The sequence below is a fragment of the Tribolium castaneum genome, chromosome 3 (genome assembly GCF_031307605.1).
Source record: "Tribolium castaneum strain GA2 chromosome 3, icTriCast1.1, whole genome shotgun sequence".
Lineage (NCBI taxonomy): Eukaryota > Metazoa > Arthropoda > Insecta > Coleoptera > Tenebrionidae > Tribolium > Tribolium castaneum.
The window spans coordinates 14,694,802-14,708,142 of NC_087396.1; the positions used below are offsets into that span (position 1 = coordinate 14,694,802).

Consider the following 13,341-nt stretch of genomic DNA (forward strand, 5'->3'; position numbering starts at 1 on the left):
CCTAACCTGTTTCTTAAATAAATTCCCACTTGTCAATAATTTATCTGTCAGTTGCTAGACGTAGTCACAGGTGAATGTAGCTGACCGTTTTGTGAATTTATGGTGCTTGATAAAAGAAATAAATCGTCAAGATTCAATTAGATTAGGTGAGTGATTTTCCGTTCACTTGTGCGTAATTTTCGCGAGGTTTTTTCACAATGTCACTTCGGGATTTTTCTGGATGGGTCCCGTCCGCTGATAGAATCAATAAAGGAGCAATTTTTTAATTAAATAACCGATTTTTATTCCGAACCGCGAGTTCGCGTTAACCTTTGGATCCCTATCACTAAACAAAGGACTCGTCAAGTGACTCACGTAATTAACCACTGCGAGTAATGATTTTTCATAATGCATGCAGAATCGATTCGGTTTGTTGCGAAATTCGCCGCTGTCACAAAGCGGCCTTGGACTTGCCGAAAGGCCCCACATGTCTTGAAAAAATGCCAAAGTTTGTGCGCCCCCACTTTTGCCACTGTCTTTGAGCGAACTCGGAACGACACCGGTGCTGTCTTCGAGGTTATTTGAAAAAATTATAAATGCGGAAAAACAATCTGAGTAAGGTTGTTTACCTCTAATAAAAATGATAATGGGCAAGGTCCCCCCAACTTCTTTGTTGCCATTATCAGTTGTTTGTGACCAAATTTGGCTTCACGCTCAAATCGATTAAAAAAATTATCAGTGAAGTGCGGGAATCAAAGTCTTCACTTTGTAACTTAATTTATTATCTGGAATGTGACTACGGTTCCAGCGGTTTATTTTTTTAATTGGACTTGTAGTTATTGAGATAATAGAATTAGTTCATCTTTACATCGCCTGGAGTTAGTAAAAAAGACAGAAAAAACTGGTATATGTGTGGAGCACTGACCTAGAAATGGAGACAAATTACCAAATCTGTGTTACGGAATCGAAATTTTAAAATATTTGGATTTTTTTCATGTCTTGCACTATCTAATAACAGTAATAAAACTGATCTCCAAATCTGCTACAAACATATTATTTCTTTGTTTTTTGTTTGGTGCCCTGAATCCTTATTGCGAACCTTATTAGCATTCAAACCAGTGACCTGCCTTTGAACAAAGAATACGATTCTATCGTCCTTGGACTTGACCATAGTGCCAGCCTTGGTCCTTTGACCCCAGCAGTCGGAAATCAACAGAATATCAGATTTTAAAATCCGCAAATCACCCGATTCCTTGTTCTTTGTCGCATGACATCGCACCTGCCGCCCCCTCCTTGTTGCCAAGCCAGACTTTCGATCGTCACAATATTATTGTTAGATTTTTTGGCAATAACCCCTATGGGAAATTTTCCATTTGTATGCGAAAGTTGCGCTTTCGGCCAAGGACGGATAAGGAACCCTTCTTGCGCTTCTTCGAAGTGCGACAGAGCGAATCAAGTGCGGCCTCGATTTTTTTTCGGTTGGGGATTAGTGAAAGTGTGCCGAAACGTCGACGGTTATATAATTTTGATTGTAGCAATGAGGATTGTTGAGATTTTTTGTTTGTTTGTGGGTTCAGAGGTGACTTGGGGTATTGCTGTTTTGTTTAATCAGCCAAATGGAATGAGATTTGGTGCCAAAAATTTATAATCTATTTGGAGTGCGGTAATGAACCGGATCTCTCCGCATTTTTTAAGTTTGGAAAATCAAGAATTGATCGATTCTTATCGCGTTTAACAATTCAATAGGAAGTGTAATTTATATTTTCCATAAACATTCCTAATCATTTTACAGCACCTTGACGTTTTAAATGAAATCGAGTCAAGTTGTAAAATTTCACTTTTGCCAAGTAATCAAGGTTACCGCTTCTTATTTCTTCATTAGTGTTGTTTGCAAGAATTGGTTTAATAACACCATGCGAATGTTAATTTTGTCTTTTCTTTTAGAAAATCTAATGTAATCTAGGTTAAATATTAGTTATTTCTAGTGCGAATTACTAAGTCTTTGCAAATGTCTAACATGAAGTCTTGGTGAATTTTTTAAATTGTTGCGAAATAGGTCAAGTTTGACTCTTTCCTGTTCTATTTATGTCTTCTTTTTTTGGCCTTAATTCCGAGAAACGGGCTTATATTTTTAGACACGCTCGCCGTTTCAATAATGCTAGAATGTTGTTAAATTAATATGATTAGAATAGAATGAACGATGCTTTTTTTATATTACCCTTATATTTTTTTTAACGTAAAAGTAATCGTAAGGTTGGAAATTGTTTTGGTTTTTATAGTAGAATGATAGTTGCACTTTATAATAGTGTAACAAAATTTCGATGTATTTTTGCGCTTATTTGAAAATATCTTATTTTTTCATTCAGAATTTTGTTTGTTACACTCAAATACAGGGTGTTAGGGAAGGGCTTAGCAATATTTGGTTTGTGAATTTGTCATGATCAGCCGAGTTAAAAACCCTTATATCATTTTTCCAAAAATGCGTACTTTCTTCAGAAATTTTTATTAACCCACCTGTTGAGAGCCACTGTGTAGCTTATGGTAGTTTTTAGTTAATTTTTTCATTTAACATAATGAAGATGGTAGCGCATGGGCGTTTTCAGAATTTTTCAAAATTGTGGTTAACATGTTCATTTGTGTGGCAAAAAAGAATTTTTGTCTTTTTTTTTCGTGAAATTTAATAACAGAACACAAATTGAAATGGAAGAATAACGTAGTGGACCAAGAAGTTAACTTATCTATGCTGTTTTGTCAATAATACTAAAATTTACGCTAATTTTTATAATTCCATTTCAGCGGTTCTCAAAATTTGGGACTTTATTTTCAGATCGATTATTCAGAAAAACTAGGCATTTTTTATTTACATAAATTTTGCTTAATCGATTTGTCTTGCCATTCTCTATCTACCTTTAACTTCTTGCTAAACATTTCCCTAATATGCTGTATTTGTATTGATTATTTGTCTTCAGGAAAAAAAAACTACGTTTGCAAAATTTCGCAAAAAAATAAATTTCATAAAGGCCGTAAGAGAATTCATTATTGTGTGAAAAATATGCAAACTAAGCTTGAAAACGGGACTGTACATCTTCTAGTTTGAAAGTTTTTCAACTTTTGTCGAATTAGTATTTCAAAACTAAAACTATTTGTTTGTAGATAATTGCAGTTTAAATTATCTAACAATATTATTATCAAACTTTCAACAATGTTGGTAAGTGGTTGGTGTAAAAAGTGTTTTAATGTGTGATAATTTATTTAGTATAGAATAAATTAAGGATTATTTTTCCAGTGTAAAACGTTTGGCAAATGCTCAGTATAATTCCGCTTTTATGAGGTGGTGTTAATTTCCGGACTTAATGTTCATAAAATCCTTACATAAAATCTTCAAAGTTCAATGCATCTTTATGCAATCAAAGTCGGACGATAATTTATTGATAATGAATAAAGTCAACAGAACTGTCTTTGACGCAAAGGCTAAAATCGAATTAAAATATTGCGTCAAATCAAACATAAATGAAGTGTGCCCTTAAATGGGAAACACTCGAGAGTAAACAAAACAATAGTCACAATCCAAGGCTGAGTGACCAACAAAACAAACTCATCAAAAACCTCATTGCAAAAGACAAAACACGTGCTACCACATTTTGATTTTAGAAAAAAAAAATGCGGCCTCTAATTCCCCAATTCGCGCCAACAAATTTTTGTCATAACAATAAATCGGAATGTTAATCGGAATTCGGTCGTTGGCAAACTTTCCATAACAAATTTTCGCAAAAAGAATGACACTCATTAGTCAAAGTGTAGCTTTGTTTACCTCACGTGATCAGAAATCGAAGAAGTGAGGCGAGATCGCGCCACGCAAAAGTAAGAGGAGATCGATGACGTCGTTTATCGTACGACTGTGACCCCCATTTTCGCTATTGGAGCATCGTATATGACACCACCAACACGCGGCTCATTACACGTGCACTCATTGATTATGTTTACAGTACGAACGGGAGGTGTGTCCGCTTCGCAAAATACACTCAAGGACCAAAAACAAATTTTGGGCGCGTGGACACACTCGCATTGTTTATTTGCGAATTTTTTAGATGATACTCAGTAATAATCTCCGCGAACTTCCATTGAAATTTTGATGATTTTATTCTTTAAATGATTACGTCTCTAATGATAAAAGTGCGTTGTAGGGTACACGTGGTGTTGTAAAAGGAAAAATATTTATTGTTGACATTTTACAATGGCAGGTGCGTATTACATGCAAATTCTGAGCGTTTCTATCGTAACTATAAGAATGTTAAGCTGTATAATAATGGTAAGGACTAACGACAATAATCGAACACTTTTTGTGCTTTGATTAATTATTATTTAATGGATAGTCATCATAAAACAACAATTTATTAAACCAGGTTTAATAATTGTTGTATGAAATAACGAAACAAAACAACCTAGCATTGCGAACTTTTAGTAAACATGGATTTTTGAAATGTACCGAAAACCTAAGTAACTTTTTTATTTTTAATACAAAAATTATGTGATTTTTTTTAAACGAGCCACCCTGAATATCTCCGAAAATACGCAAAAAATTTAAAAATCCAGAAAGGGATTTTTGTGTACTTTTAAAATTTGTAGCATCAACCCCTTTTGTAATACAAAAAAAACCTTGAAAGTTTTAAATGGCATGTCATGAAAGGTATTTTCACCAGAAATTCGTCTATCTGTTTTTTTTTTAAGTTTCAATAATTTTTATAAAGTTACATGGTGCACAATTATTTGATAATACACAGTTCAAAAATGGTTATTTATCAAAAAGTCGAGTAGGGATTTTAAATTCAATTTGCCGATTCGTTCAAGTGAGTACTGAATTTTCTGAGAAATGTCATCGTTTGTTGTCAAATTTTTTATTTGTTGTTTCCTCATTTTTATGCATTTTTCGGCAATGTTGTTTCAATTGTGGGGTTTGTCTTAATTTGTGTTTTACATTCTCGTGCTTATAGTGGCGGTCAGCTCGATTTGCGTGTGCGTCATCAATTTCATTTTTTCATTACCAACACAAATCTATAAAAAATTATCAAAAACAATGCAAATTTAAACAACTAAGGGGTATCTAAGGGTGGTATCCTTGAACATTAATTTACATGTGCACTTCGACAACACCGTCAAGTGTCACGAATTTGTCAACCTGACATTGACAGTAAATTATAGACGTCGTCGCATGGTTGTCGAAAGTGTTATCGTTTTAATCGCAAGTATTTTCCGTTCGTTTATTGTGTTTTGTGATTTGCGTTTCGTTAGGTTTTTGATTCTGCGTTTATTAGTTCTTGTTTTGTGAATCTGTATTTTTTGTATCAACTCATAATTTAAACACTTCGTAACCTCAAAAAATATTTGATAGTTTGTCACCGTTATGACCCTCTATGTAAACGTAGTGACAGAAATGTCAGATGACGCACACGCAAACGGAGCTGAGCGCTACCATACTTGAGTAGTCTGAGCTGACGTCTTTCTTTAATTTTAATTTTATTGTTATTTATTATTATTATTATTATTATTATTATTATTATTATTATTATTATTATTATTATTATTTTCACTACTAATATTACTATTATTATTATTAAATACCGATCAAAAAACGTTTAAAGCGTTTAAAGCGACAGAATTACTTTTACTTTTACAACAATTTGTTCTATTCTTCTAAATCTTGTTCTGTGTAATGTAAATAAAAATATTAAAAACAGGTACACAGCTGAATTCCTGATCAAAATACCTTTCTTGTAAGAGGGTCATGCCATTTAAAATTTTGAAGGGGTTGTTTGTATTACAAAGGGGGTTGATGCTACAACTTTTAAAAGTACACTAAAACGTGTCCCCCTTTAAATAAAAATTAACCTGTCTCGGAATTTCTTAATTTTTTGAGTATTTTCGGAGATATTCAGGGTGGCTCGTTTTCAAAAAATCACCCTGTATTTGTAGAATTCTTCATAAATCGTTGTAGGTATCGAATCGTGTTACAGAACTTGAAATCATTTCAAATTACAAAGCCACTCTACTTTAATTGTTAAAAAAAAATACGTAGCCAGTAATTCCTTCAAATTTATGTATAACGATTTAAAACAGCTTTTATATGTATCCATTATTAAATTCCATAAAACTGTCATTTTGCATTGTTTTATTTTTAAATTACTAATTTACTACTGTAATTTAATAGCAAATTACAATAACTATTAAATTACACACAGATATCAAAGTCCTTTCATAAATTTCATTTGTAATAGTTAATTCTTATTTTGTTCTACAGTTTTAATTATTTTGTTGACTATTACCAATGACGATTAACTTTGTGCTATCTAATGCATATTAATAATTTTAAAAGATATTGTTTTAAACTGTATAGAAGTTGCCACCAATTTTTTCAACGCTCAATCAAAAGCAAAACAATTCACAGAATATGGAAAGTATGGAATCAAGCGTTTTTTGCCCAATCTGTTTACTTTATGAAAAAAGTGATTAATAGTACATTATTAAGTCCGGTAGAAATATAATTTTTGAGGAATACAATTTTTCGAAATTACGTTTAGTTTTTATATAATGTATTTTTTTTAAATAAATTATTAAAGTTGCGTTCTGAGCTAGTTAGGAAGACTTTCCGATGTAAAGTTTACGAAGGTAATACGATTTTTACAGTAAGAGTAAATTTATCACAACGCTATTTTGATACTTAAAACCACACGTGCTAAACTACAATAAGGACCTTAATTCCATACGTTTGCTCTAATAATTTTTGTTTACGTATTTCGCACATCTAACCATGACCTTGTGATGAAATCGTTGATAAATAGTAAACAAAAACAAAAATTGACTTTCTAATAAACGGCGTTACATAAGTTCAGAAAATGCAGCTGTCTGGCCTCTCCATCGCAAATACGAAAGCGTCAACTGTTTCAATATTTACATAAGACGGTTTCCTTTTCCGATGGAAAAATCATCATAAAAATCTAAAAATAAAACGTTGATCACTCGCCACTTAGTCTCAGTTTGTACCTTTTAATAATTCTCAGACTTTGTTCCGAGCACTTGTACCTTGCGTGACACGTTTGTATTATTATTGTTAGATCGATATGCGGTATTATAAAAGGGTACGTTCGGAGGAGACTGACTTTCTCTTACGTCGGTAATAATTACGAAAGTACAAATCGATGCGGTTCCAAATACGTCAAGATTATTTTATCGCAGTGTTTTAAGTTTTATATATGTTTCTGTTTTAGATTGCTAGCGCAGGACGCGCGCGCCAGGATAACAACAGACACTATAAAAATACGCGTGTTTTGTTTTTCCACTCATTATCGAGTTGGAATCTGTGTGAAGTTCAAGTGCTTGTGATTAAATAACCAAAATGTATTCTATGAACTATATCGGACGCTTCTTCAGCAACTTTCGCGAGTTTTACAACGAAATCAACACAGCGACGCTGACCGGAGCCATCGACGTCATCGTCGTGGAGCAGGAGGATGGGACGTACAAGTGCTCACCGTTCCACGTCCGATTTGGAAAACTGGGAGTCCTCAGAAGTAGAGAAAAAGTGGTTGGTATCCGCAATAAACCATTTTTCTCTTTATTTAAATTTTCTTATTTAACAAGGTGGACATCGAAATCAACGGCGAACCCGCCGACATCCACATGAAACTGGGAGAGAGCGGGGAGGCTTTCTTCGTCGAGGAGCTCGAAGATGATGAGAACGAAATCCCGGACCATTTGGCCACGAGCCCGATCCCCGTCAACGAATTCGAGAACATCTTCACGTCGCAAGGCCGGAGGCGGAGTTTCGGGGAACCCCCGACTCTCGAAAACGAAATCAACGATTACACAAAACGGCGCAATACCGCCGATAACGAGAGCAGCGTCAAACGCGAGCGCGATTTTCTCAAACGACAGATCGGTTTGGGGAACATCGGGATCGGGGAGAACAGCACGGAGGACATGTCCAGGTCCATGCACTCCACCACCAAGGAAAGCGTGGAGGACTTGAGCAAGGACAACGACATTTCGGACACTATCTTCAAAATGGACAGTCTGGAGATGGACACCAGTCGGTCGGAGAGCGGGCCAAAGCCCGAGGAAGCGAGTCAGGGGAAGGACGAGCACAGCAGCGAGAGTCGGAGTAGTAAGAAAAAGCGGCGCAAAACTAAAAAGAAAAACGCGCCGAGGAAGTCGTCCAGTGTTAATCAGATATCGCCCGAAGTGGCGGAGAAAAATGACTCGGCGACGACCGATCCCAGCTCGATTGAGAGCAATTCGTCGGAGCCCGAGTTGAAGGAGTTGCAGTAGGTGGTTTTGGTTTTTTCGATTGCGTTTTTGATTTTGTGGGTTTAGGAATGTTGAAGGGAGTGCTCAGACGCCGTCGAATAGTCGCAAGATCATCGATCCGGATTTTCATTTCTTCAGCGATACAGAGTTGACCAGTAATGTGGTGGATTCGAGGGCCGATTCGCCGATTCAGGTGGAGGCAGTGCAGTCGGATTCGGAGTTTGAAGTGAAAAATCGCAAAGGTGAGCGATTAGCTAATGAAATTATAACGGTTGATAAAACGGTGAAATATGTGTGGTAATTGGATTTCGTTACGCTAGTGATACTAAATCTATTTTTAATCCGGTGATAATGATATACCTAGTTATTTATAAAGTTCGTAAGCAAATGAAGGTCATTATTGGACGATATCGAACATTATGACAATAGATTCTACATTCTACATTTTTTCTACGACTCTCACTGTCGAAAATCACAATAGTACGTAATTCTAAAAGCCACAACCTTGGTCTTGGGTCGCAATTCTATTATATTTTAATTATCAGATAAATTCACCTCACAATGATGTACTGATTATTGTGTTTAACGGTCTTTTGGAAAAAAATCAAACTTAACCCATGCTAAAAAGTGTTTTACAGCCGTTGTAAGTAACGTTTTTGAAAGTTATTTACAGGATACATTCTTCAGTTCGGGTTGTAGAGGGGAAAGTGGTTTAAAACGCTATCAGTGCTTTATTTAATTCAAAAAAAAATTCTAAAAACTGTAAAATAAATTGGTGTTCTTTGAACATTATTTTCCTTCAACAGTGTGTGTTAAAGTGAAAATGAAATACTTTTGGCCCTGCAATGGACACTTGGGAATAAATTGGCTTTTGTTTTAACTTGAAATTGTCAAGCGTTAACTCGTAAAACTTTTAAAACGAACTTGTAGTACTGGCTTATGATATGAGCAATTTTTTGACTGCGCGCTCGCTTCAATTCACTGTCGCACATTCGCACGACCACGTACCTAAAAAAGTGACTCGTTTACTGAACACTTATTCCTATGCAAAAATTTTTGTAAAAAATTGCTCACTGCATGTAGTTTTTAACATAAATACACAACTCTTTGAGTTTTGAGAAAAGAAAACTGAGAAAATTGACTTCGTGAGTGTTAATAGAATATTGATATGATTCTTGCACCAAAAACTTATTTAAGCTATACATATTAATTTCATTACGTCTCTATTATGTATATATCTAACTTTTAAAATAAAAAAATTCTCGCATCTCGAATATTTCACTACACAAATATGAACCGTAAACGTACAAGAAAACTGTACTTATTTGAGTTTTCTTTTGTCAAACAAAACTAAAACTAACTTCGTTAGAATCCACTTTCATAGAGGAATCTTTCGCAGAAAAATAAAGTTTCTAGTTTTATCCAGAAGGAAGATATGACGATCTAAACACAAAATTTGACCAATTTTAGGTTTTTCAAAAATAAACGTCTTTTTCATGATGAACGCAATTCCAAACAGAAAACCGAACTTTAGATTTGAAATCAGCAGAAAATTTTGCATAAGGAACAGTTTAAAAAAATCGTAGGTTCTCCAACCCAGACGTACAAATAAATAATTAATTATTGCGCGTTATATTCTACATTTTTTCTATGACTCTCACTGTCACGAAAATCGCTATAGTACACAATTCTAAAACCCGTAACTTTGATCTTGGGTCGCATTTCTATTATATTATAATTTTGAGATAAATTCACCTCACAATGATGTACTTATTGTGTTTGTCGCTCTCTTTGAAAAAAAAAAACCTTGAGGTTTAGTATTTTTCTTGATTATGTGCACTTCAGGCGACAACAAAGATAATGGCCAAAGCTGGGAATGGGGCGGCTTCCCCAGCGTCTCGCCGACAAACTCCCCAATCAGCGAACAAGCCACCAAAAACGACCAGTTCGCCATCAGCAACGTCTTCTCCTTCATGAAAAAATCTCACGGCCAGACGGAAGGAATCTACTTATCGGACCTCAACTCGGTCGATCCGGAAGTGGCCGCCCTTTATTTCTCGACAAACAAAAATAAAACTACAGGTTAGAGTTTTCCCAGCTTCATTTTTCAAGTAGTGTAGATCCGGTTTGTTTTTTGAGTTCTTTTTATTAAGTGTCAATGTCGTGTAATAATTTAGATGCCGACATGGATTGTGAATCAGGAAATGGTCCGTCACTGGCCCAAAGCCCGAACAGTGCTGAAGGGTGCAAGTCGATCGATTCCGACTTCGACGAACACATCAAAGGGTAGGCCAATTAGGCGTTTTTAAAACAGTTTTTTTGATTAAATGTGTCGCTAGGGGTCGCTTGTACTCTAACGAAGTCTCGTTGTCGCTGTGCGGCTGGGACCCGGAACCGGATGCCACGCGTTTCGACGAGCACATGATCACCTTCAGTGACTTCTGCAACAACCCCATGCTGCTGGAAGACCCGAATTTGGTGGTGAACATCAGAGGGAAATACTACAACTGGAAAGTAGCAGCCCCTATTATTTCAAGCATCATGGTTTTCAACAGACCTCTCCTGCAGGTATTTTCTGTAGTAATTCCTATAATAAGATGATAACGATATAACTTTTTGCTTACAGTCATCAATTGATCAACTGTGCAACATACATATGCCCTCTAATCAGGAGAGCAAGGACAATAAACAAGAAGCTAAGACGTCGTGGTGGCATTGGCGCAGATCTAAGACTTCAAGAGAAGCGACCCCGACGGTTGATACGAGAAAAACGGTAGTCGAAGTTAAGGACACAGCTATAGATATCGGAGATGAGCACATCCTCCAAACCGATATTTCAGTAGCCCAGAAAATTCCCAAAACTGAAGAGACTGAAGAGAAGGACAAGGAATGTGCCATCTCGATCTCGCCCCAAGTGTGCCAACTTTCGGAAAAGTGCAGGAAGACCTTGCGCCTCAGCTCCAAGCAAATTGCAAGTGTGCCAGTTAACAAATCGTTGGCAAAACTAATTAATTTAATTGCAGGCGAGTTTGAATTTGCGCGACGGCATGAACGAAATCGTGTTCAGTGTAACGACAGCCTATCAGGGGACAACCCGGTGCACCTGCCACTTGTACAAGTGGAAATGGGACGATAAGATCGTCATTTCCGATATCGACGGGACCATTACGAAGTCGGACGTGTTGGGCCACATCCTGCCCATTGTCGGGAAAGACTGGGCCCAATCGGGCGTCGCCCAATTGTTTAACAAAATTAAGGGCAACGGTTACAAACTATTGTACCTCAGCGCTCGAGCGATAGGCCAGGCCAGAATCACCCGAGAGTACCTTAGGAGTATCAAACAGGGGAACTTGACCATGCCCGATGGTCCGATTTTGCTCAATCCCACTTCGTTGATCACGGCTTTCCACCGAGAAGTGATTGAGAAGAAGCCTGAACAGTTCAAGATTTCCTGCATGAGCGACATTAAGGCGCTGTTTCCGTCTGAATCAAATCCGTTCTATGCCGGATACGGGAATAGGATTAATGTAAGTCGTTGGACTGGAGCCTGGTCAGGGATTAACGGTTTGATTTCAGGATGTGTGGGCGTACCGGGCTGTGGGAATCCCTATAGTTAGAATTTTTACAATTAATCCCAAAGGGGAGCTCAAGCACGAGCTCACACAAACCTTCCAGTCGACGTAAGTGTCTCAAATGTTTGATTAATTGGGGGTTTGCTTGTTGATTTATCCACATTTTAGTCAGAGAGGTTCTTTAAGTTGGTGTTTTATTTAATTTTACAGTTACACGGGTCAGTCACTGGTCGTCAATGACGTGTTTCCCCCACTTTTGCATAAACTCAGAGACAATGACACTAGTAGTGACGAAATAGAGTCAGATATGAGCGATAGCGATTAATTTGTATTTTATCAGTACAAACACTCTCATCTAGTTCATGCAACTAACGGTGGTAGCGCTTATCATTCATCCTCATGATCATCAGGGGCTTATCGCGAACGCATCCAATGATAAAATACAAATGAGTTCGCGTTTAATTTATTTATTTATTGTTTAAATGTTATTGTCTTAAACTCCGGCCCTCTCCGTGGTTTATTATAACGGTAAGCTTAAGTCAGTATGTGTGTGAGTGTGAGCCGCTTTGCATTTGTTTTTCGTTTTATTCGATTTTATTTTGTTTCTTTCATCGGTGTAAGTAACGCATACTAAGTTTTGATTTATTTACAGATATTCGACCATGACGTACTACGTAGACCAGCTGTTTCCTCCATTGATCGAAGCTGCCAATGACTACTCGCAGTTCGCCTATTGGCGCGATCCACTTCCGGTCGTTGAAGAACTCCCGGAAGTAGCGTAAAATTGAATTTGTCTGCATTTATCGATTCAGTATTTGTTGTCGTGCGCTTTCGATGTCTCCATTACCGGACACAGCTTTTAGAACAAATCAAGTAGCTGTCACTGTTATAAATTACAATAATAACGATAATGTGATATACTGATTACCAACTTATTGTAAGGCTAGGCTTAAATACTCTACCTGTTAAACAAATTGTGCGTTGCTTTGTTCAATTTTAGTACTAAAAAGTGATTCACTACTTTTTATATTGTGATATTTTATTTCGTAAGGGATACACTATTTTTTTTGTTTTTTTTTTAAGTTATTGCAATAAAGTTCCAACTGTATATTTTAATTTATTCTCACTGTTAGTATAATTAAATATTTTCAAGCATAATTGGTTATTATTTAAAATTTAATTAAGCGAAGTTGATGTGAGTAAAGCTACACCTCTTTCGTAGAAACTATGGGAGTCCTGACCTGGGGCTATGTTCAAGTCCACAGTGTACAACAGCTCGGTCCTCGTGGAATTCAAATAAAGCGGCAACGATAATTTACTAGCAGTGATTTTTTCGTCCCCAGACACTCGAATCCACCGCAGTAAGGTAATCGGTAGTTCCATCATAATACTGGAAGTGAGTAACAATTGATTGTTGCGACACTGGGCCCCTTGGAGTTTAATTCCTGTAAGTGATTACGTAAATAATTTAAATTACATTCGGTTAAAA

General features: G+C 36.5%; 2 protein-coding genes across 9 annotated transcripts in view; one reads left to right on the forward strand and one right to left on the reverse strand.

Annotated features, from left to right (window-relative positions):
* Nucleotides 1-12,968, forward strand: Lpin (Lipin). 2 transcript variants are annotated; one of them, XR_511560.3, is made up of 12 exons: nucleotides 1-146; nucleotides 7,242-7,558; nucleotides 7,615-8,297; nucleotides 8,347-8,522; nucleotides 10,126-10,362; nucleotides 10,458-10,566; nucleotides 10,620-10,848; nucleotides 10,907-11,251; nucleotides 11,304-11,807; nucleotides 11,857-11,960; nucleotides 12,063-12,380; nucleotides 12,505-12,968. XR_511560.3 is itself a non-coding variant. In XM_970488.5 (11 exons), the coding sequence occupies exons 2-11, from the start codon at nucleotides 7,370-7,372 to the stop codon at nucleotides 12,632-12,634; spliced, it is 2,706 nt and encodes a 901-aa protein (XP_975581.3). In that variant the 5' UTR covers nucleotides 2-146; nucleotides 7,242-7,369; the 3' UTR covers nucleotides 12,635-12,968. The 2 variants fall into 2 exon arrangements, 1 of the variants encoding a protein (XP_975581.3); XM_970488.5 differs by lacking the exon at nucleotides 12,063-12,380 and having other exon boundaries at nucleotides 2-146.
* The window catches only part of Dhc64C (Dynein heavy chain 64C), a 20,854-nt gene continuing 20,462 nt past the window's right edge, over nucleotides 12,950-13,341 (reverse strand). For all 7 annotated transcript variants that reach the window (XM_970491.4, XM_008197761.3, XM_064355370.1 and 4 more), the window contains one exon: nucleotides 12,950-13,297. In XM_970491.4, coding sequence (XP_975584.1) covers nucleotides 13,029-13,297 — 269 coding nt within the window. In that variant the 3' untranslated portion in view covers nucleotides 12,950-13,028. The remainder of the gene's footprint in view (nucleotides 13,298-13,341) is intronic.

Coding starts and splice junctions, on each gene's coding strand:
- Lpin (XM_970488.5), top strand. CDS start 7,370: ATGTATTCTATGAACTATATCGGACGCTTCTTCAGCAACTTTCGCGAG. Junction 7,559..7,614: donor TCAGAAGTAGAGAAAAAGTG/GTTGGTATCCGC, acceptor TTATTTAACAAG/GTGGACATCGAAATCAACGG. Junction 11,808..11,856: donor GATACGGGAATAGGATTAAT/GTAAGTCGTTGG, acceptor GTTTGATTTCAG/GATGTGTGGGCGTACCGGGC.